This window comes from Myxine glutinosa, chromosome 14 (assembly GCF_964187855.1).
Source record: "Myxine glutinosa chromosome 14, kmMyxGlut1.1, whole genome shotgun sequence".
Classification (NCBI taxonomy): domain Eukaryota; kingdom Metazoa; phylum Chordata; class Myxini; order Myxiniformes; family Myxinidae; genus Myxine; species Myxine glutinosa.
The window spans coordinates 26,702,196-26,723,854 of record NC_136274.1 but is presented as its reverse complement, the minus strand read 5'-3'; the positions used below and the strand labels follow the sequence as shown (position 1 = coordinate 26,723,854).

The 21,659-nt window shown below is 44.2% G+C and overlaps 1 protein-coding gene across 2 annotated transcripts in view; it reads right to left on the bottom strand.

Moving 5' to 3' along the window:
• The window catches only part of LOC144888878 (protein regulator of cytokinesis 1-like), a 47,663-nt gene extending 29,602 nt beyond the window's left edge, over positions 1-18,061 (bottom strand). For both annotated transcript variants that reach the window (XM_078768501.1, XM_078768502.1), the window contains exons 1-6: positions 17,980-18,061; positions 17,806-17,867; positions 6,551-6,683; positions 5,930-6,052; positions 4,216-4,509; positions 3,892-4,050 (exon numbers count right to left, since the gene is read on the bottom strand). In XM_078768501.1, coding sequence (XP_078624627.1) covers positions 3,892-4,050; positions 4,216-4,509; positions 5,930-6,052; positions 6,551-6,683; positions 17,806-17,867; positions 17,980-18,000 — 792 coding nt within the window. In that variant the 5' untranslated portion in view covers positions 18,001-18,061. The remainder of the gene's footprint in view (positions 1-3,891; positions 4,051-4,215; positions 4,510-5,929; positions 6,053-6,550; positions 6,684-17,805; positions 17,868-17,979) is intronic.
• Between the last annotated feature and the right edge of the window lie 3,598 nt (positions 18,062-21,659).

The window sequence follows — 21,659 nt, the reverse complement described above, 5'->3', positions numbered from 1 at the left end:
TTCGGAGATAGAGGTGAAAAGTTTTTCGGGTTTTCTAAGATGGCGCCCATAGCACATGACCGATGACGTTACAATTGTCATTAAAATTTTATTCAGGAGGTGCTCTGACGGTGAAAATTTCTTGGCAATCGGACCAACAGTTAGAGAAAAACATTCTCCTTCTGTGTGGACAGACAGACAAACAAACGAAAAATCGGTCAGAGACCAAGGACTTGCCGAAATGTACTTTCTTAAAATCGGCCATTTTGGATCAAGTTTTTCGTTTTTTCCAAGATGGCGGCCGGACCACGTGACCGATGACGGCATCATTTTTTTTTTTTTTCTCCAACAGTTTATGCTGACATGGCGCTCAAGTAATTGCATCTCGATTGGATGAAGTTTTGTACTTGTCAAATTATCAAATTATGACGTCATAATGGAGGCCTTGGGCCAAGAAAGGTAAAAATTGGGCACAGTCTAATCCAGGGCAAGAAATAGGTGTGTAAATTTTGGCGCTTCTACGTGCAATGGTGCAGACAAAGTGCTGCGCAGACAGACAAACAAACATATGAAAAATCGGTCAGAGATCGAGGACTTGATGGAATATCTTTTTTTATTGGCCATTTTGGACAAATATGGCGGCCGAACCATGTGATAGATGACGTCATCATTATTTGTTTTCTAAACTAATTTATTCCGAGATTATGATCAAGAAATTTCATCTTGATCGGATGACGTTTTGTACTTGTCAAATGATGACGTCATAATGGAGGCACCTATGACATCATTAAAATATTTTATTCCCCATGAAGTGTTCTTTACAATGAGCCATGTCTCAATTTTTTCTATTCAGCACTTTCGGAGATATAGAGGTGCAAAGTTTTTCGGTTTTTCCAAGATGGCGGCCGAACCACGTGACCGATGATAATCATCAACATATTTTATTCCCCATGGGGAGTTCTTTACAATGAGCCGTCAATTTTTTCTATTCAGCACCGAGATAGAGGTGCAAAGTTTTTCGGTTTTTCCAAGATGGCGGCCGAACCACGTGACCGATGACGTCATCAATTGGGCACAGTCTATTCCAGGGCAAGACAAATGTGTGTAAAGTTTGGCGATTCTACGTGCAACGGTGTACTGTGAACAAACAGACAAACCAACCAACCAACATACTTGCCGGAATCTTTTCTTTTCCGGCAAGTAATAAACCAACTGATCAACATACTTGCTGGAATCTTTCCCGGCAAGTAACAAATGAAAAAAAATAATAATAATAATAATAAATAAATAAAAATAAAACCCTCAGAGCGACACTTGGCAAAACAGAACAAAGTATAATGGCACTCTGGAGCATCCTTTTGACCTCAAAAATAATTCGTGGTTGAATCAAGTTGGCTGATATGACAATCCTTTTCAAATTTCAAAAATTGATTTAAAGTTCAAATTTCAAGTAAATTTCAAGGATTTTTAGACATTTCAAAAAAGTGGTTGACCTTTGGCCTATGTTAACCTCAAAAATAGTTGGTTGAATTCAGCTAACTGATATGTCAATCTCATTCAATTTTCAAGTCAATTGTATGAAAATTGAGGATTTTAGAAATTGTTGTTGACCTTTGGGCCTATGCCGATCTCAAAAACAGTTGGTGGTTGAATTTATTCAGCCGATATGTAACTCACATTCAAATTAAGTCAATCGAATGAAAATTGAGGATTTTAGAAATTGGAAAAAGTGGTTGACCTATGGCCTATGTTGACCTTTTGACCTCAAAAATATACAGGATTTTGTCGGGCCACACACTACCATTTGGTGAAGTTTCGTGAAGATCAGATTCAAATTGTGACCTGTAGGCAAGTATAAGTGAGTGGACACAGACACACACACAGAGACAAACACACAGACACACACCACACACACACAGACGCACACGCAAAAAAAAATTTTTTTTTGCCAAGTCACAAACAAACAAACCGGAGTGATCAACATACTTGCCAAAAAAAAAAAAAAAAAAAAAAAAAAAAAAAAAAAAAAAAAAAAAAAAAACTTTGGGCCAAGTAACAAGACAGACCCAAATGCAATATCGAACTGGTGAGGGTAAAAATATGGGGGCCGAACCACGTGACTGATGACAATTTATTTAATTCCTCCACCAATTTAACCTCAGATGACAAGAGATTTCATCTTCATTGGATTATGATGTCATAATGGAGGAACCCATGACATCATTTACATTTTATTTCACATGGAGTTCTTTATGTCTCATTGCTCAATGCTCAATTGAGCAATGCCCCATTTTTTTCGCCACAGAACTTTTGGAAATATGGAGGTGCTACTTTTTTCGTATTTTTTTTTTCCCCAAGATGGCACCAGTACCACATGACCTATGACGTCATAATCATTGAAAGAAATTCTACAGCAGGAGATGCACCTTTGGTTTTGAAAAAACAGAAATCTCTGCTCACCTTCACTCTTTCATCCCCCTTTTCTCCCGCCTCTGGAACAAACTCCCCCACTCCCTTCAATCCCACTCCTCCCTCCAGGTCTTTAAAACAGCTGTTCACCATCATCTGTCTTCCCCCATTCAAAACCTTGATCTTTTCAACCCCCACTAATTCACCCCAGATCCACTCCTTTGAAATTCCAACTTCTTTCCTGGAAGTCCTTGCAGTGCTCATATATTTTATACCTCTCCCACCTCCCCCCAAGCCCTCTCCCTCCCACAGTTCTCTCGATATCCCTGCTCTCAAATGTTGTGTTTGTGTCCTTCCCTCTCTCCCCATCTTGTCTACCGCTCCCCTTATTTTGTGTTTTTATGTGTCTGTTTGACTTTTTTGTTCGATTCAAAACCGTTTTGTTCGATTCAAATTCATGTATTGTGTGATTAATGTTGCCTCTTTCACGAGCCTCGATCTTGTATACAAAAAAAAAAAAAAATTTAATAATGAAATTTTAAAAAACGGTTACAGAGAAAAGCATTCTTGTTCTGTGCGGACAGAGACAAAGAAACAAACCTCTTCCTCCTGCAAAGGTAAAAAATACAAACCAAGTGTACGATTTTGCAAGAAATACACAATACGAGTGAGTCAGACATGATTAAGGAAGGCCAACGTTCAGGACGTTTATTTTTTGTTTTAAGCCGAATGATGACCAATAGAACGGTTAAACCGATGTGTCGGACAGGCTCTAATCATAATCAATGATGAAGAACTTGAAGTCTTAATCTATCTATAATTCCAGTAATCTCTGTGTGTATGTTTGTATGTTTGTATGTTTGTCTGTGACCGCTGTTTCTCGACAACCACGGGTCCGATATACTTGAAACTTGCCAGGTATATTGCTGGGGACCCGAGGATGTGCCTTTTCAAGGTTTCATATTAATCGGAGAAGTAGTTACCGAGCTATGTCCAAAAAACGATTCAACCAATCAGAGAGCAGCGAGCTATCACGTGTGCCGAACGTGGCGAACAGACTCTGCCTCGGACGGCACATTTGAGAGCGTATTCATTTATTTCACGTTGGAAAACTATGTTGCCGTTAAACTATGTTTTAAAACTAATTAAAACTAATTTGCGATTCATTCGCTTTCCTGCGCGTTTGTGCACGCGATGGCGATTTCTTTACCAAACTCCGCAAGCCGTTCGCTTTGGACCAAACCATTTCATGTAAATAGAGGGGGGGGATTGTCACCGTACTCGCAAGCCGTTCGCTTTGGACCAAACCATTTCATGTAAATAGAGGGGGGGGATTGTCACCGTACTCGCAAGCCGTTCGCTTTGGACCAAACCATTTCATGTAAATAGAGGGGGGGGATATAATTTTAGATATATATATATAGTACGGGCATGCCCTAGTTGAGAATAAAGGAAGCAAATGAGATGATCATTCCTGCCCAGCGAAAAAAAACAAGACGTCACCCGTTCTGTGAAATCTTTGAGCCGTTGCAGATCATCATTTGTAAGGCCACATTCGACCGTCGTCTCCACCTCCATGCTATCATCTGGCTTTTCCTCCAGCTCCATCAAGATTCCATTAATTCGCTTGCGTAATGATAAAACCACAGCCTCTCTCCTCGACTGTTGCACAAAGGAAAAACCAAAGGGATTTGGAATTAAGAAAACAAAATTCCACAGGGAAATGTCATTATCCACAAGGCAGTTTAACATATGCATGCATATCTCAAACTGAACATGTCAAAGAAGAACAAGGTTACACCACGATTTCCCATCACTAAACTTCACCTTTTCCTCCTCCATCTTCTGCAACTCGTTCTCCATTTCAGCCAAGTGCTTCAAAGATGGCGACGGACGGTTCAAGATGGAATCCGCGGAGATGGTCGTCCCATGTGGCAAAGAGCCCGGGCCAGACCTATCCAAGTCGGGACTCGGACATGTACCCAAGCAGAGTGCAAGGCGCTCAAGGCCACGCCGCAGATCCTTGTGACGCTGTAACCGGGTCCGACGTTCGACCCACAAACATGAGGCCTTCGTCCTCAGGTCCGTTTCTGTTTGCAGCACCGAAGTCCCTTTATCGACCTGAAGCAACGGCAAACAACAACATTTAAAAAAAAAGAACAGACAGATAAATCAACCACTCAGTGACTGTCATTCTGGAGTGATAGCACATCAAATTGTCACATACACCTTTTCAAACGTACAATCCAGCAGGACCGGGTGTATGCATTTCCAGGAAGACACTTGGAATGAGTGCTTTGCTGTCACGTTTTAAACCACAAACACACAAAAGAACAATGCTTGGTTAAAACGAAATCCCCACGGCCACCATGGTTCATCCATGAGCGACACTACGTAAAGTTTTCCACAACAACTCCACCGATGGATCAAACCAAAACACTCCAGGACAACATCCCACGGTCCATTCTTACAAGCTTTGCTCAAAATGGCAACGGCCGATTCTGAGCACAGGTCTGGGTGCAATGACCACAGTCATTGGTCGAACACACCCACATGGCCAATTAAACCACTGTCCATCACGAGCAAAACACTTTCAGCAACAATGATATAATGAATAGTCCCAAGTGGGACAGACACTTATCTTCTGGAGGGTGGTCATAGGTGGGGTAGATTGGGTGATAAAAGTTGATTTTCAGTTTGATTCGATGTAAAATCATGGGCGCGTGGGCGTGGTGGCTGAAAGGCCTGATAGGTAACAATTATTTTGTTACTGAAAACCATGTCGGATGTCTGAAAACCATGTCGGATGTCTGAAAACCATGTCGGATGTCTGAAAACCATGTCGGATGAGCGGGTGCAGAATTTATGAAAAATGTGCCTTTACCATTTGTCCAGTGAAAGGACCCATAAACCCTAAAGGGGTGTAAAGGGTCTAAGGGACAAAAGTGGCCTAAAGGGTGTAAGGGTCTAAAGTGTTGAGTCTTAAAGGACTAAAAGGGCCACGAATAACTAAAAGGTCTTTGGAGGTCTAAAACTTCTTGTTGTCAAAAGGGTCCACAGGTGTAAGGGGTCAATAGGGATTTAAAGGTCTATAGGACAATGGGGTCCAAAAGGTACGTTCCAAAAGTAATTAGGGTCAAAGGATGTACATGGCAAAAGGGTTTAAATGGGCCTCATCGTCAAAAGGATCTAAACGTCCAAAGGGGACACATTAGTAGGGAAAAAAGGAGCTAAAAAAAACAAAAAACAAAACACAGAAATAAAAAGACTGAAAGGACCACTGTCCGTCTGTCTGACACTCACACTACCCCGACTTTGTCCTCCGGGCTGCCCCTTTCCCTCCTGTCCTTCAAAGCAGAGGGTATAAATGACAATAGGTTAAAATTAAAATAAAAGGTTTAAATTAAACAATTAAACATCTCCCGACTGATCGACTCAAGGACATTGTTGTGGCTTAAACAGGTCTTCTCAACTCCGTCATAGAAGAGTTAAAGATTAAGGAAGAAATAAATAATAGGGAAAAATGAGTGCGCAGGTGTACCTTGAAGGGGGGCAGATCAAGATCGTTGCAGAGAAGAGCGACCTCTTTGGAGTTCTTCGCCACCGAAGATTCTAACCTTTTCTGCAACACCTCCTCCTCACCAATCATGTTGCTCAGCAAGTCCTGCCAGCATCACAAGCCCGACCTCAACCACGAATCCTACCAAGCGCTCCACCAAAACACCCGCCCACACCAGGGACCACAGATCAACAAAAGGAAGGCGAGGAAGACAAACATAAGACCACGCGGTTATGGACAACTGCAGACAATAAACCTTGAAAACCCATTAAGTGCATTCGATACATACGAGAGTACATCACGGCCACGTAACGTCACAGAACCACAAGCATGGTCGTGGAAGCCTCCAGACATTTCCAACAACAATGGATATGTCAGACAGCAAAACTAAAATAATCAGGTACGAGTTGAATACACACACACACACACACACACACACACACACACACACACACACACACACACACACACACACACACACACACACACACACACACACACACACACACACACACACACACACACACACACACACACACACACACACACACACACACACACACACACACACACACACACACACACACACACACACACACACACCTCTATGTACGCCTTTACAACCCGCGTTCTCTCCATCCTCTTATCTTCGGGTATCCCGATGACTTCCCAGATCATACGCAGACGGGACATAGCGGTATTGAGAGCAGACACCATCTCCACAGCCACGACCTCACTAAAATGGAGAAAACAAAAGCTTTTGAGGGAGGGAGTGATGGGTTAATGGGAGAAGGACACGTCGTGCAATTTAGCGTGGGTCAGAAAGCCGGCTGTCCTGTCACATTGTGCAAGTCAAGACTTCATGGCGTCTCTCAAGCAGAATAGGCAGCTGTGTATCGGGCCTTGCCCACATTTAGAGCTTGGAATGAATAAGCTGTTATGTCGCACGACCAACAGGAGGACAACGTTCTGGCTTTTGTATGTGGAACCAGAAATATTTCACATGGACGGACACACACACCTCGTTTTTTCATTTATGTTCCTCACAATTCTAACTCTTTTATTCACAGACACACACATATACACACTTGTTTTTCTACTTTTGTTTCTCACAATTCTATCTCTTGTGATTTTCAATACTTATTTCTCCTTTTCAATTCTTGTTAAAAAATGCATTAAATTAATTGTACAGTATTGGTCGTTCCTCAACTTAAATATAAATAATTTGAAGGATTGCTGTAAATGATGTTAATTTCACAACGTTCCATATTCAACTTTATTACTCCCGCTAGGGAGTAATGCATTCGCTCGTGTCCGTCCGTGTGTGTGTGTGTGTGTGTGTGTGTGTGTGTGTGTGTGTGTGTGTGTGTGTGTGTGTGTGTGTGTGTGTGTGTGTGTGTGTGTAAGATATCTGGAAAAGTTCTGAACGGATTTTTGGATGAAAGTTGGTGGGATGATTGCCCTTGGGATAAGGAAGAATTCATTAGTTTTTGGTGAAGCTCAGGATATTATTGCGGATCCAGGAATTTTTTTTTCTTCTGTTTTCCTTTAAAAACCTTTTCTCTGCAATAATTGGACCGATTGAGAGCAAATTTTAACCATAGGAGGGACTCGGTCTGCAGAATATATTAATGGTAATTATGACGTCACAGGTCACGTAGTTCGGTCGCCATATTGTTTTGAGTGAAAAACATCCAATTTTCTCCAAAACGCCTGAACAGATCTAGGCCAAACTTTGCAGGCAGAATCGCATACCCATAACGACCAAAAAGGTCGGCGAGCATGACGTCATGCATCACATGGTTTCAGAGTTATGACGTTTTTAATCACAAACCTTTAAAACCTAGCTCCTCCCTCATTTGTGATCCAATCGAGGGGAAACTTCACAGATCTGTTCAGCATATCAGTCTACTAAAATGTCCTTTTGGAATTTGCGATAGGTCACGTGGTTTGGCAGACATCGTTAATTAAACGCAAATACTTAAATAAAAAGATTTATACAGTCACGTGAAAAAATAAGAACACCCCATGTAAAGTTTTGACTTTTTCAACATATTTCAACATACAGCTATTTGATCTTCATTTCAACAATATTGATAGATAAAGGTGATATAATATTACAAATATCATGAAACATTTACATTTTGTAGTCCATTGTAGAATTTAAATAAACATAATTGCAAATTTCATATGTGGAAAAAGTAAGTACACCCCTACATTTATCACTACTTCAAATACCTAAAATTAGAATCAGGTGCACCAGCTCAGGTGCAAATGATCAAAACATCGTTGGAGAGGATCTTGGAGGAACCTGTCTTATTTAAACCTCAGACATTTAGTTTGGTTTGCTCTTTGTTGTTGAATTTGTGTGGCGTCACCATGCCTAGAGCAAAAGAGCTCTGAGGCCTTCAGAAAGAAGGTTATAGATGCCTACGAGTCTGGGAAGGGATTTAAAAAGATCTCCAAACAATTTGAAATCAATCATTCAACTGTCCGGAAGATCATCTGCAAGTGGAGAAGATTCCAAACAACTGCCAACTTGTTCAGGCCAGGCCGCCCCAGCAAGTTCAGCCGGAGAGCAGACCGCAAGATGCTGAAAGAAGTCTCTAAGAACCCCCAGAATGTCATCACGGGACCTCCAGGTAGCTCTTGCCACTGTTGATGTCAAAGTGCACGAGTCCACCATTAGAAAGAGGGTGCACAAATTTGATCGAGATGGGAGATGTGCCAGGAGGAAACCTTTGCTGTCCAGAAAGAACATCAGGGCAAGACTAAAGTTTGCCAATGAATACCTTGGCAAAGACCAGAACTTCTGGAACAATGTGCTCTGGACAGATGAGTCAAAGGTAGAGCTATTTGGCCACAGTACCAGAAGACATGTTTGGCGAAAACCAAAGACAGCATTTGACCACAAGAACCTGATACCAACTGTAAAGCATGGTGGTGGAAATATTATGGTTTCGGGCAGCTTTGCTGCATCAGGGCCTGGGCAGCTCACCATCATAGAATCCACTATGAATTCTACATTGTACCAGAGGGTGGTTGAGGATAATGTGAGGCCATTCGTCAGAAAGTTGAAGCTCAACCGATGGTGGACCTTGCAACATCACAATGGCCCTAAACATACCAGTAAATCCACCAAGGAATGGCTGAAAAGAAAGAAATGGAGGGTTCTGGAATGGCCAAGTCAAAGCCCGGATCTAAATCCCATCGAGATGTTGTGGGGGGATTTGAAACGAGCTGTGCATGCAAGAAACCCCTCAAACATCGCACAGCTGAAAGAGTTCTGCATGGAGGAGTGGGCAAAAATTTCTCCCAGTCGATGTCAGAGACTGGTAGACAGTTATAAGAAACGCCTACTTGAAGTTGTTTCTGCCAAAGGGGGCAATACCACCTATTAGAGCCAAGGGTGTACTTCCATTTCCACATGCGAAATTTGCATTTATGTTTATTTAAATTATACAATTGACTACAAAATGTAAATGTTTCATGATATTTGTTATATTATATCACCTTTATCTCTTAATATTGTTGAAATGAAGATCAAATAGCTGTATGTTGAAATATGTTGAAAGTCAAAACTTTACATGGGGTGTACTTATTTTTTTCACGTGACTATCTCTTGAACCACTTTATTGATCGACGTGAAACTTCATAGTGTAGTAAAAGTCATGGAGTAACAAGTGTGCAAAATTTGAAGATGATTGGATGTACTGTCTGGAAGCTCGAAGTTATTGCGTGAAGAAGTCTTCGACTGTAGACGATTAATTATTATTTATCACATGTACAGACTTGCAGGCATCGTTTGACACAATCTCCCGGGTTAATTTGAACCTCAAATAAAATTATAATTCCAGATTTGTCAATGGCTGAGGTATATTAATAAACTAATAAAACAGATTTGGCAAAATTCAAACTTTTTTTTTTTTTTTAAAGATCATATTCACCCAGGGTTGTGAGAGGCTGAAGAAAATGAAACCTCACATGGGCTTCCCAGACCAAATAAATAATTCTGGTTCTGGCTCTGCGATTTTCAGGTTTATTACTCCCGCCAGGGAGTAATGCATTCGATCGTGTGTGTGTGTGTGTGTGTGTGTGTGTGTGTGTGTGTGTGTGTGTGTGTGTGTGTGTGTGTGTGTGTGTGTGTGTGTGTGTGTGTGTGTGTGTGTGTACACAAGATATCTGGAAAAGTTCTGAACGGATTTGGATGAAAGTTGGTGGGACGATTGCCCTTGGGATAAGGAAGAATTGATTATGTTGTGGTGAAGCTTAGGATATTATTCTGGATCCAGGAATTTTTTTGGGGAAAGATTTTTTTTCTGTTTTACTGTATTAAACCTTATATTCTTAAATTATGTTTTTCTCCTCTAATTCCGAGATATATCAAAATTAATTCTCTGACAGTTAGGGCCTACTTTCTTTTTCATTTATTGTTTTGGGGAGAAGGGATGTTAAACAAAACGTATAATTCCAACTAAACCCACGGCGGGAGTATGCGGCGGGAGTATGCGCTCTACTGAGTGGCGTTCTAGTTTAAATTGTAAACCTCAAAACATAGTTCCTCGACCTAAAGTATAGGTTCTCCAAGTGGTCCCTACTGCCCCCCCCCCCCCCCCCCCCCAGTGAGTGCTGGGAACTTTCAGGGGGGCGCTGGCGATTTAGAGGAGCAGCGGCGATTTGGAGCGCTCATTCGGCTTCCTGCAGTCTGAACAGGTTACCGGCGCCATTCGGCAAATTGGCCATCCAATCAACAACCACATTCTTTCCCCCTCTGCATGGTTTTTATTATCACATATTCGCTGACGTCGTGTACGTATTTTCTTGTCCATACATGCTCATTGCTCACGCAACAAACATGATAGTGTATGACACCAGCAAAATAATATTGGCCGCTTCCATGACGGCCAATAGTAAAAACTGTTGGCCGCCGATGCGGCCAATAGTACAACACTAATTTTTGTCACGTGGTGCCATTTCAACCAATCGGCTTGCAAGAATCTTTTTATGCAGGATATAATACACTATTCGTGCTCGACTATTCAACGTGCCTGGTTTAACTTTACAGCCTGGCCTGGCCAGCACAGACATTGGGCAAGGTATGAACAGTCAGTGTTGGTGCTGGTGCTCGTCTTTTGCCATTTTGGCGTGTTGATTTCGTTATTCAAAAAAGCTTCACTTCCGGTCGGCTTAAAGATGTCGGCCTCAAAGAAAAAGTGGCGTCAGTATTCCGTTGAATACATCAAGTATGGATTCATTCCATCTCCGACGAACAAACAGTTACCGATGTGTTTGTTGTGTGGTATCACACTGTCCAATGAAGCAATGAAACCATCTCGACTGAGCGAGCACCTCAATAAAAAGCACAGTGATAAGGCTCGCACAGAGGTCAGCTATTTCCAATCGCTGAAAGAAATTTGAGAAGCAATCCACGGTAACGACGATGTTCAAAGCCAGCCAAAAGCTCGTGGATAAAGGACTGGAATCGTCATATAAGCTGTCATTGCTCATCGCCAGATCTGGAAAACCGTATTCAATCGGCGAACAGTGGATCAAACTAGCTGTTGGGGAAGTGATAAAAACCATTATGGGCCAGCATCCGAATCCAGTTCTCTCGTCGATTGCGCTCAGCAATGATTCCGTGGCCAGGCGGATTGATGAAATGTCATCAGATGTAGAAGATAAGCTGTGTAGTGAGCTGAGAAGCACACACTTTGCCATCCAGCTGGGTGAGTCCACTTTGCGTGACAGTGAAGCTCTGTTACTCTGCTATGCTCGCTTCATCCGTGATCAGGAAATGGTGGAAGAAATGTTGTTTGCCCGCTCTCTCCAGACCAATATGAAGGGTTCTTCCATCTTCCAAACGTTGGAGATGTACTTTACTGATAAGAACATACCGATGGAAAACATTCTCGCTTGCGCGACGGACGGGGGACCAGCGATGGTTGGCCGCCAGCGTGGTTTTATTGCGCTTCTGAAGAACCAGGTACCGTCCGTGTTCGCCATTCACTGTGTCGTGCACCACCAGCATCTTGTAGCAAAAGCTCTCAGCACCAGACTTCATACATCACTCCAAACAGTAATCAAAGCAGTGAATAAAATCAAGGTGTCGTCTCTGCATGATCGGCTGTTTCGTCAGCTTTGCCAGGAGAACGATGAGGCATTCGAGCGGCTCCTGTTGCATACCGAAGTTCGATGGTTGTCCAAAGGCGCTTGTTTGACCCGTTTCCATGCCCTCTTCTCAACAGTGGTCGAGTTTGTCGGAAATTGATACGGAGCTATCAGAGAAAGTGAATGTGATTGAGCATGATGTGGCTTACCTCACGGACATTCAGTATACTGAATGATGTCAACAAACAATTCCAGGGTGACCATATGACGCTGATTAAAGCAAAGAAAGTGATCGGCACGTTCGTAACCAAGGCAACTCTGCACAGGGAAACCCTCAGCCGCAGAGATATGTACCACTTCCCCCGGTTGGCCAAGGAAACTGCTGTTTCTGATGAGCTGCTCGTTTATTGCAATGACCTTGAGAAGATTCATGGAGATATGAAGCAACATTTCAGAGACATGCTAGACCTGTCAGTGCCAGCATGGGTGATCAACCCATTCAAATGTGACATTCAAGATGTGAAGCGCGAATTACAGGACGAAATTATCAACATCCACAATGATGACGGGAAGGCAAGATTCTTGCAGCATGAATATGGCAAATTCTGGATTCTGGAGCGGGGCGAATACCCCGCAATGTGGACTGAGGCAGAACTGCTGCTGATGGCGTTCCCCACATCATACCTCATTGAAAGAGGGTTCAGCGCCGTGATGGCGCTGCTGACCAAGTATCGAAACCGCCTTGACATTACCAAGAGAGGCGATCTGTGTCTCTACCTCACTGAGATGGAGTCAGACGTTCGTAATCTCGCAGCGAGTCACCAGGCCCACCCTTCACACCAACGGTATTTGGGCCTGCGATAACAGATTCCTAGTTTGCCTCACCTGGACCTGTTCTGCTGAAACATTGTAGGTCGTGCAAAATAAAATAAAAAAGTAAAGTAAAATATTACAGTATCTATATAATAATAGCGTAAGGACTCGACTTTGTTATCCCTTTCACGCCGCACCCAGTGACCCGATGCCCACGGCACTAATGGATTTACGATCTACGAACCGCGCACTTTATCACGTACAGCCATACTCGAAAAATCTGAATTAGCCGACGTTGGGGCCCAAAAGCATCCGATTAACTGCCGATACGACGCCATCTTATGACGCCATCGTATTGGCGTCTGCTGGGCAAAGGCGAAGCAAGCCGTCCGCTGATTGGACAGGCGAAGGCGAAAGCAAGCCATCCACTGAGTGGACAATCCAGAGCATGCATTTGTGCCGGTGTCGGCGATCGTTGTTCATATACGCACTCTTCATTCTCATCTTTCTTCCTAACTCTTACTCGGACAAGCAAATCCCCTATGCCATCCATAATGGTACACTCTATCCATACACCACATCCTCCCTTCCGTGGATGTTCCACGCGCCATCGTATTGGTGTCGGCTGGGTGAAGGCGAAGCAAGCCGTCTGCTGATTGGACAGGCGAAGGCGAAAGCAAGCCGTCCACCGAGTGGACAATCCAGAGCATGCATTTGTGCCGGTGTCGTCGATCGCGGTGTACTACACCACATCCTCCCTTCCGTGGATGTTCCACGAGTTTCGGCTAGTTCAGAAAATATTTGGCTTATATTATTTTTGCTTCCCATCTACATAAATTCTGGGTGTCCGACCACGAACGATAGGACAAGGGGGGCATTGGGCTGGTCCAAGAGGGCGGTAGTCCAAAAAAAGTTTGAGAACCACTGACCTAAAGCAAGAACCTTAACCTGTAAGCAATTGACTAGTTTCCCGACTGCACGGATCATCAGCTGGCACTGTTCTTCCTCGAGGTTTCGATCCTTTCAGCCCAGGACTTTCCAAACGGCAGATCCACAACCTCAGTTGCGTCAAGGCAGTCGGTCAACCCATCAATGCAACATCACTGAGTCCAACTTTACTCGAAATAGGATTTAATGTATTATCATATATTTATAACTTTCCTTACACTCTATAATATGATATCATTAAATCATGCACATCTTACCTTAACTACACCATATCTACTAACCAGCACGACCACACCACCTACCTCTGGATCAATCTGTATTTCGAATGTTCAAACTGTCACCGAAAACGGTTTTTGGCATGCTGCCGTATCCCAGCAACCACCGATTCCTAGAAACATTGATTTGTTGTATATTTAATTCTTATATTGTACTGTATTTACATAAATATCTCATGAATAATATTTTTACTATTCATATTGTATTTTACTAATTCGATTTGGTGTCGTCGTGATTTTAAAGAAAACTTGTTTTAATCGACCAACTGTAACTCCATGTTCTAACATACGTCTGACTAGTTGTTGTAATCTATTGACAAGTTCAGAGCTGTGTGGTTGCTCTCAGTCCGAATTATTTCACCTGCAACCATACCATAAAATAGCTTTTTAGGGATGTTGTTGTCTAAGGCATTCGGACAATATGGAATCGAAAAGCATCTCGTTTATCAAATAATTTGGTGTGAAATTTATTATTACTAGGGCATGCCCGTACTATATATATATCTAAAATTATATCCCCCCCCTCTATTTACATGAAATGGTTTGGTCCATTCGCAAAGCCAAAGCGAACGGCTTGCGAGTACGGTAGAACCCCCCCCTCTATTTACATGAAATGGTTTGGTCCATTCACAAAGCCAAAGCGAACGGCGAACGGCGAAATCGCCATAGCTCGGTAGCTCGCTGCTCTGATTGGTCGAATCGTTTTTTGGACATAGCTCGGTAACTACTTGTCCGATTAATATGAAACCTTGAAAAGGCACATCCTCGGGTCCCCAGCAATATACCTGGCAAGTTTCAAGTATATCGGACCAGTAGTTGTCGAGAAACAGCGGTCGCATACACACAGAGATTAGTGGAATTATAGATAGACTAGGGCATTGCCCGTACGTGGGTGCCCGTTCCTTGCCCAAAAAAAAAAAAAACGCTACCCGTACGCTCTACCCCGCCCGTACGCCCGTAAACAAAAAATAACAACGCTCTTCGCTTCCGCCCTTCGCTCTGACTGAATTGGGAGAAATAATGCGCATAAGAAATCGAATTACGTACCGTAATGGCGGTCAGCTCGTAACGCGCACACTGTCCGGAAGTTCGCATATCGCATATCTATCTATCTATCTATTAATGCCCATTTATTCAATGATCGCCAACGTATTTTGGCTTTTTGCAATTTAATCGCAAGGAAAAGTAGAAAGAGAAGAGGGAAAAAAAGAAAAGCCTTGCCTTGCTGCAAACAGCTGCTGCAAACAACAACAACATGGAAGGCTGCACTGTCCGGAAGTTGGCATATCGCAGTTACGATTATTTTAGTGTTAATGGCCAATTATTCAATTAGCGCCAACGTATTTTGGCTGTTTGCAATTTAATCGCAAGGAAAAGTAGAAAGAGAAGAGGGAAAAAAAGAAAAGCCTTGCATTAACGCATTAACGCTTGCATTGCATTAACGGTTCGGCACACGTGATAGCTCGCTGCTCTCTGATTGGTTGAAGCGTTTTTTGGACATAGCTCGGTAGGTACTTGTCCGATTAATTACAAACCTTGAAAAGGCACATCCTCGGGTCCCCAGCAATATACCTGGCAAGTTTCAAGTATATCGGACCCGTGGTTGTCGAGAAACAGCGGTCACAGACAAACACACAGACACACAGACAGACACACAGAGATTACTGGCATTATAGATAGATGGATATAAATTTTTAATTCTAAAAAGGAAACTGAAGTGGAAGTTTGGTTTCCCATTTTTAATACAAGCTATTTTGGATACATGTCATCATGAAGCTGCTCAAATATAAATCCATCGTTAATTGCCAACAAATAATCAATGAACCTGACGATGTTGAACCCGAATGAACTCGCATCTTCGTGCAGTTGTTAATTTATTCCTGCACATGTTCTGGACCCAATCAAACTCATACATGTGCAGAAACAAATTTGCAAAGAAAGGACACACACACAGGGACACACACACACACACACACACGGACACACACACAGGGACACACACACACACACACACACGGACACACACACAGGGACACACACACACACACACACGGGGACACACACACACACGGGGACACACACACACACGGGGACACACACACACACGGGGACACACACACACACGGGGACACACACACACACGGGGACACACACACACACGGGGACACACACACACACGGGGACACACACACACACGGGGACACACACACACACGGGGACACACACACACACGGGGACACACACACACACGGGGACACACACACACACGGGGACACACACACACACGGGGACACACACACACACGGGGACACACACACACACGGGGACACACACACACACGGGGACACACACACACACGGGGACACACACACACACGGGGACACACACACACACGGGGACACACACACACACGGGGACACACACACACACGGGGACACACACACACACGGGGACACACACACACACGGGGACACACACACACACGGGGACACACACACACACGGGGACACACACACACACGGGGACACACACACACACGGGGACACACACACACACGGGGACACACACACACACGGGGACACACACACACACGGGGACACACACACACACGGGGACACACACACACACGGGGACACACACACACACGGGGACACACACACACACGGGGACACACACACACACGGGGACACACACACACACGGGGACACACACACACACGGGGACACACACACACACGGGGACACACACACACACGGGGACACACACACACACACGGGGACACACACACACACACACGGGGACACACACACACACACACGGGGACACACACACACACACACACACACGGGGACACACACACACACGGGGACACACACACACACGGGGACACACACACACACGGGGACACACACACACACGGGGACACACACACACACACACACACACGGGGACACACACACACACGGGGACACACACACACACACGGGGACACACACACACACACGGGGACACACACACACACACACACACACGGGGACACACACACACACGGGGACACACACACACACACGGGGACACACACACACACACGGGGACACACACACACACACACACGGGGACACACACACACACACACACGGGGACACACACACACACACACACGGGGACACACACACACACACACGGGGACACACACACACACACACACGGGGACACACACACACACACACACACACACACGGGGACACACACACACACACACACACACACACGGGGACACACACACACACACACACACACGGGGACACACACACACACACACGGGGACACACACACACACACACGGGGACACACACACACACACACGGGGACACACACACACACACACGGGGACACACACACACACACACGGGGACACACACACACACACGGGGACACACACACACACACGGGGACACACACACACACACACACACACACACACACACACACACACACACACACACACACACACACACACACACACACACACACACACACACACACACACACACACACACACACACACACACACACACACACACACACACACATTTACGATGATGAAATTTCTCCAGCAAGGTCTCTGTACAATCGCACCGATTGATGAAAAATACTTCGCACTCTAAGACTAAGACTAAGAGGACGTCAGCACAAGACACGACACGACCTCACCTCTTCCAACTCTTCACCATCTTCAACTTCAGGACGATCTTCCACTTCCAGAAAACGCAACGCTAAAGGGCACAGCTTAATAGTCACTGCAGGAAAATATAACCAATAAATATGTCATAAATCCACAAAAATAATGGAAACTCCTTCAGTTTCAAGAAAACAACACGTGCATACCGGCTGAACCCGAGAAACCATTGCACGTTAAAACTTGTTTTATATCCGGTCCAAACGCGCCATTGGTCGAATTCAAATCTTCTTCTTCTTCTTCTTTTTCGTGTTATGGCATTTCCAGAGCCGTGAGGCTCTATACACGCCACGCGCCAGAACATAACTGTGTTGCAAAGAAAATACATTGAAAAGGAGGCCTATGGGACATCCATAAAACTATATAGGTCTCCCACACGCTTTGACAAAGTTTAGGACCGCCTAGCACAAACGAGGATGCTTCTGGTTTAAATGACAAAAAATGACGGGCAGGTGTCGAAATCAAATCACACCTGACATCATATTCAAACGAAGGACATTTAGTGAATGAAGATTAGCTAGAAATTGGCATGATGTGGGAAAATTTGGCGACAGAGATGAAAATTGGCTGAAATGACCTAAATACCCTTTAAAAGCTTTGCAGAAAGTTCCCCATAATTCCTGGGGGTGGAAGGTACCTAATTTGCATATTTCCAAGATGGCCGACACCGGCGAAGGTAAAATTTATAACTTTTGAACAGAAGAGGATGGAAGCATATTTAACATGTCTAGTTCTACTAATTTTAGGGTGGAGAACTCATTTCTGAGGTTTTTGGGTGGCTACAGGGTCATTTAGAGGTCATTTTGGGTGGTAATGGGGGTCATTTAGAGGTAAAAATATGCAAGTTATGGTAAAAAGTGGGTTACGGAGTCACCTCTGGCGATGAGGGCGATGAAGACCACTGGAGGACTCACACGTGGTCGGCGCATCACTGACAGTACTCTCACACAGTGGGTGGGCGCTGTACCCCTTTGTATACCGATATGTGAGGCTCCGGAGGAGCATTCAGGCATGCGCTGTGACCCATCAGACTAACACTCACTACATAAAGACCATGCTGAGTTGGGGCAGGCTAGACAGACTCAAGATGATGCTGATCGAAAGTGGTTGGTTGGATGGCTCAAATCACACAATCCCTTTGAGTACAGAGACAAGTTGGTATCTATCTTCACTGGAGTTGATGCGGATTCCAGTATAAACTGTGACAATGCTGTCACTATTGGCTCCGAACAGCACACACAGATGATGGGGCAGAACTTTGCAGACTTGAAGCTACAGCAAAAAGAAAAGAGTTCAGCCATTGTCAGCCATGCGCTCCACTGCCAAAGTGCGGAATGAGCCCTTGGTTGTCAATGAGCAGCAGATGCTGAACAGGTTCCTGGCTGTTCTACAATCAAGCAATGACTTGAGAGATTTTGTTCAGTATGAATTCGTGAACTTCGCCCCTGCTCTGTTCGATGCTGTGTCCATGCGTAAGACAGCAAAGGCTGCTCTGAATCGTATCCTTGACGTGAATTCACACCTAGTTGACTCAACAGTTATCGGCCCAGTTCCCATAGTTATAGATGGGGGTCACTTTCTGCACGCCGTTGTATGGAATACACCCTGTACATATGCAGATGTGATACAAAGCTATGTGAGCTATGTGCAAAAGCATTACCCAAACCGCCTTGTCATCGTGGTCTTTGATGGGTATGGTGCTCAACTCAGCACCAAGGTTGCCGAGCAGTTCAGGAGAGCCAGCAAGGTTACATCTGCAGCCATTGCTGTATCACCACAGATCAACACATCCACAACACAAGCAGAGTTTCTGGGGAATGGAGCAAACAAGACATCGCTGATGAAGTTGGTCTCAACAGAGCTGAGGGCTGTTGGCATTCTTACCCGTCAAGCAGAAGCTGATGCTGATAACCTCTGTCAGCACAGCTCTTGAGTACAGCAATGTCGATCTGGGGGTTCATGTTATCTCCAAAGATGCAGATGTCATGATATCTCTGCTTCATCGTAAGCCATCCAGTGAGTCGATCATACTCATTAATCCTCAATCGGGTGGGGTGGAGCCAAAGTATGGAGATATTGGCAAGCTCCAAGTTTCTCTGGGCCCTTTGAAGGAAGTGATTCTTTTCGCCCATGCCTTCACGGGGACTGACACGACATCAGCAGCATACCGCGGAGGTAAGGCTCAAGCGTGTCAGCTGCTGAGAAACAGATCCACTCTGAGAGACGAGATGTCTATATTCTATAAGAAGGACGCATCTCAGGAAGAAATCGGTGTTGCGGGTGAGCATTTCTTTCTTGCCTGGTATGGTGCCGAAAAATTTGCCTCACTGAACAATGCTCGGTTCTTCAAGCTTAAGCAAATGATTGCGAAGCAGTCTGTGACAAATGTCATGAACCTCACTGTCCTCCCTCCCACATCTGGGTCAGCCAAGCAGCATTGTCTGCGGGCATATCTACTGATTCAGCAGTGCCAGGGTGTTGAGCTTGATTGTACCCAGTGGGGCTGGGAGATGCGGGCAGATGTACTTTGTCCAGTGGGTTCAGCAAACCCATCTGCCCCTGAGAGACTCCTGGAACTCATATTCTGCAACTGTAAAATGGGATGCAAGACAGCCTCTTGCAAGTGCAGGAAGGCAGGTCGTGCATGCACACCATTGTGTGAAACATGTCTAGGAGAGAACTGTTATAATGCCCCAGTTGTTGAGGAGATTGATTAGATTACCTTAAATCCCCTTGCACTTGCACTTGCTTGCTTACTTACTTGCTTGTATTCCCTTGGACGCACTAAATTATTGAATTGTTTTGTATGTTTTGTATGCTAAAAAACCCCACGACAGCTTAACACAACCAATTTCCTGTTGTTTATATTGAAATCTGGTATGAATTCAGAAGTGTCATTTATTATTCTATAACAATTGGTTCCACAATTATCACAAGTATCACAATTACAGCTTTTTAGTGGTGGCAATCTTCAACATATGCAAATTTAGGTGCCTAATTTGCCTAATTTGACCCCCTCAATGACCCTGCAGCCACCCAAAAACCTCGGAAATGAGTTCTCCACCCTAACATTAGTGGAACTAGACATGTTAAATATGCTTCTATCCTCTTCGGTTCAAAAGGTATAAATTTTACCTTCGCTGGTGTCGGCCATCTTGGAAATATGCAAATTAGGTACCTTCCACCCCCAGGAATTATGGGGAATTTTCTGCAAAGCTTTTCCAATTTTCATCTCTGTCCCCAATTTTTCTCACCTAAAATTATTCTTCCTCCACTAATTCTCATTGCTGATTGGATGCTGCATCATGACGTGGTGTGTTTGAATTTAGTAACTTTCTCCGATTGGTTGAAAGCGCACAACCAAGTTCTTTGAAGACATTTTGTATCGCACTGGATGACTGGTGCGTTCATTGGACGTTGTTTATGTGTGTCTTGCCTTTAATCATTCAGAATGAAACAAAAGCCAAATACTACATTGGAGTCATCACAATGAACCAAAACAAAAACAGTAAAGACCAAAGATGGAGTCATCAGGAGGAACCTGGACAGGATCCGGGTTTCAGCCGCTACTCCTCTACCCTCAAACCCATCCAGGCGTAGCCAAGTGAATCTTCCAGGAAAATAAATTCTGCAAGAATTCACTTCTCCGAAGACAGATAGATAAAGAAAGAGAGAAATGAAGAAGAAGCAAGAAAAATAATGAATAAAGAGAAATATGAAAAGGTAGAAAGAAATGTGAATGGAACAAAGATCCCTAACTCCTAGCCTTAGCTCCTTCCCTTAACACGAACAAGCACCCACAAGTTGGCAATCCTAGCACACAGGCTTT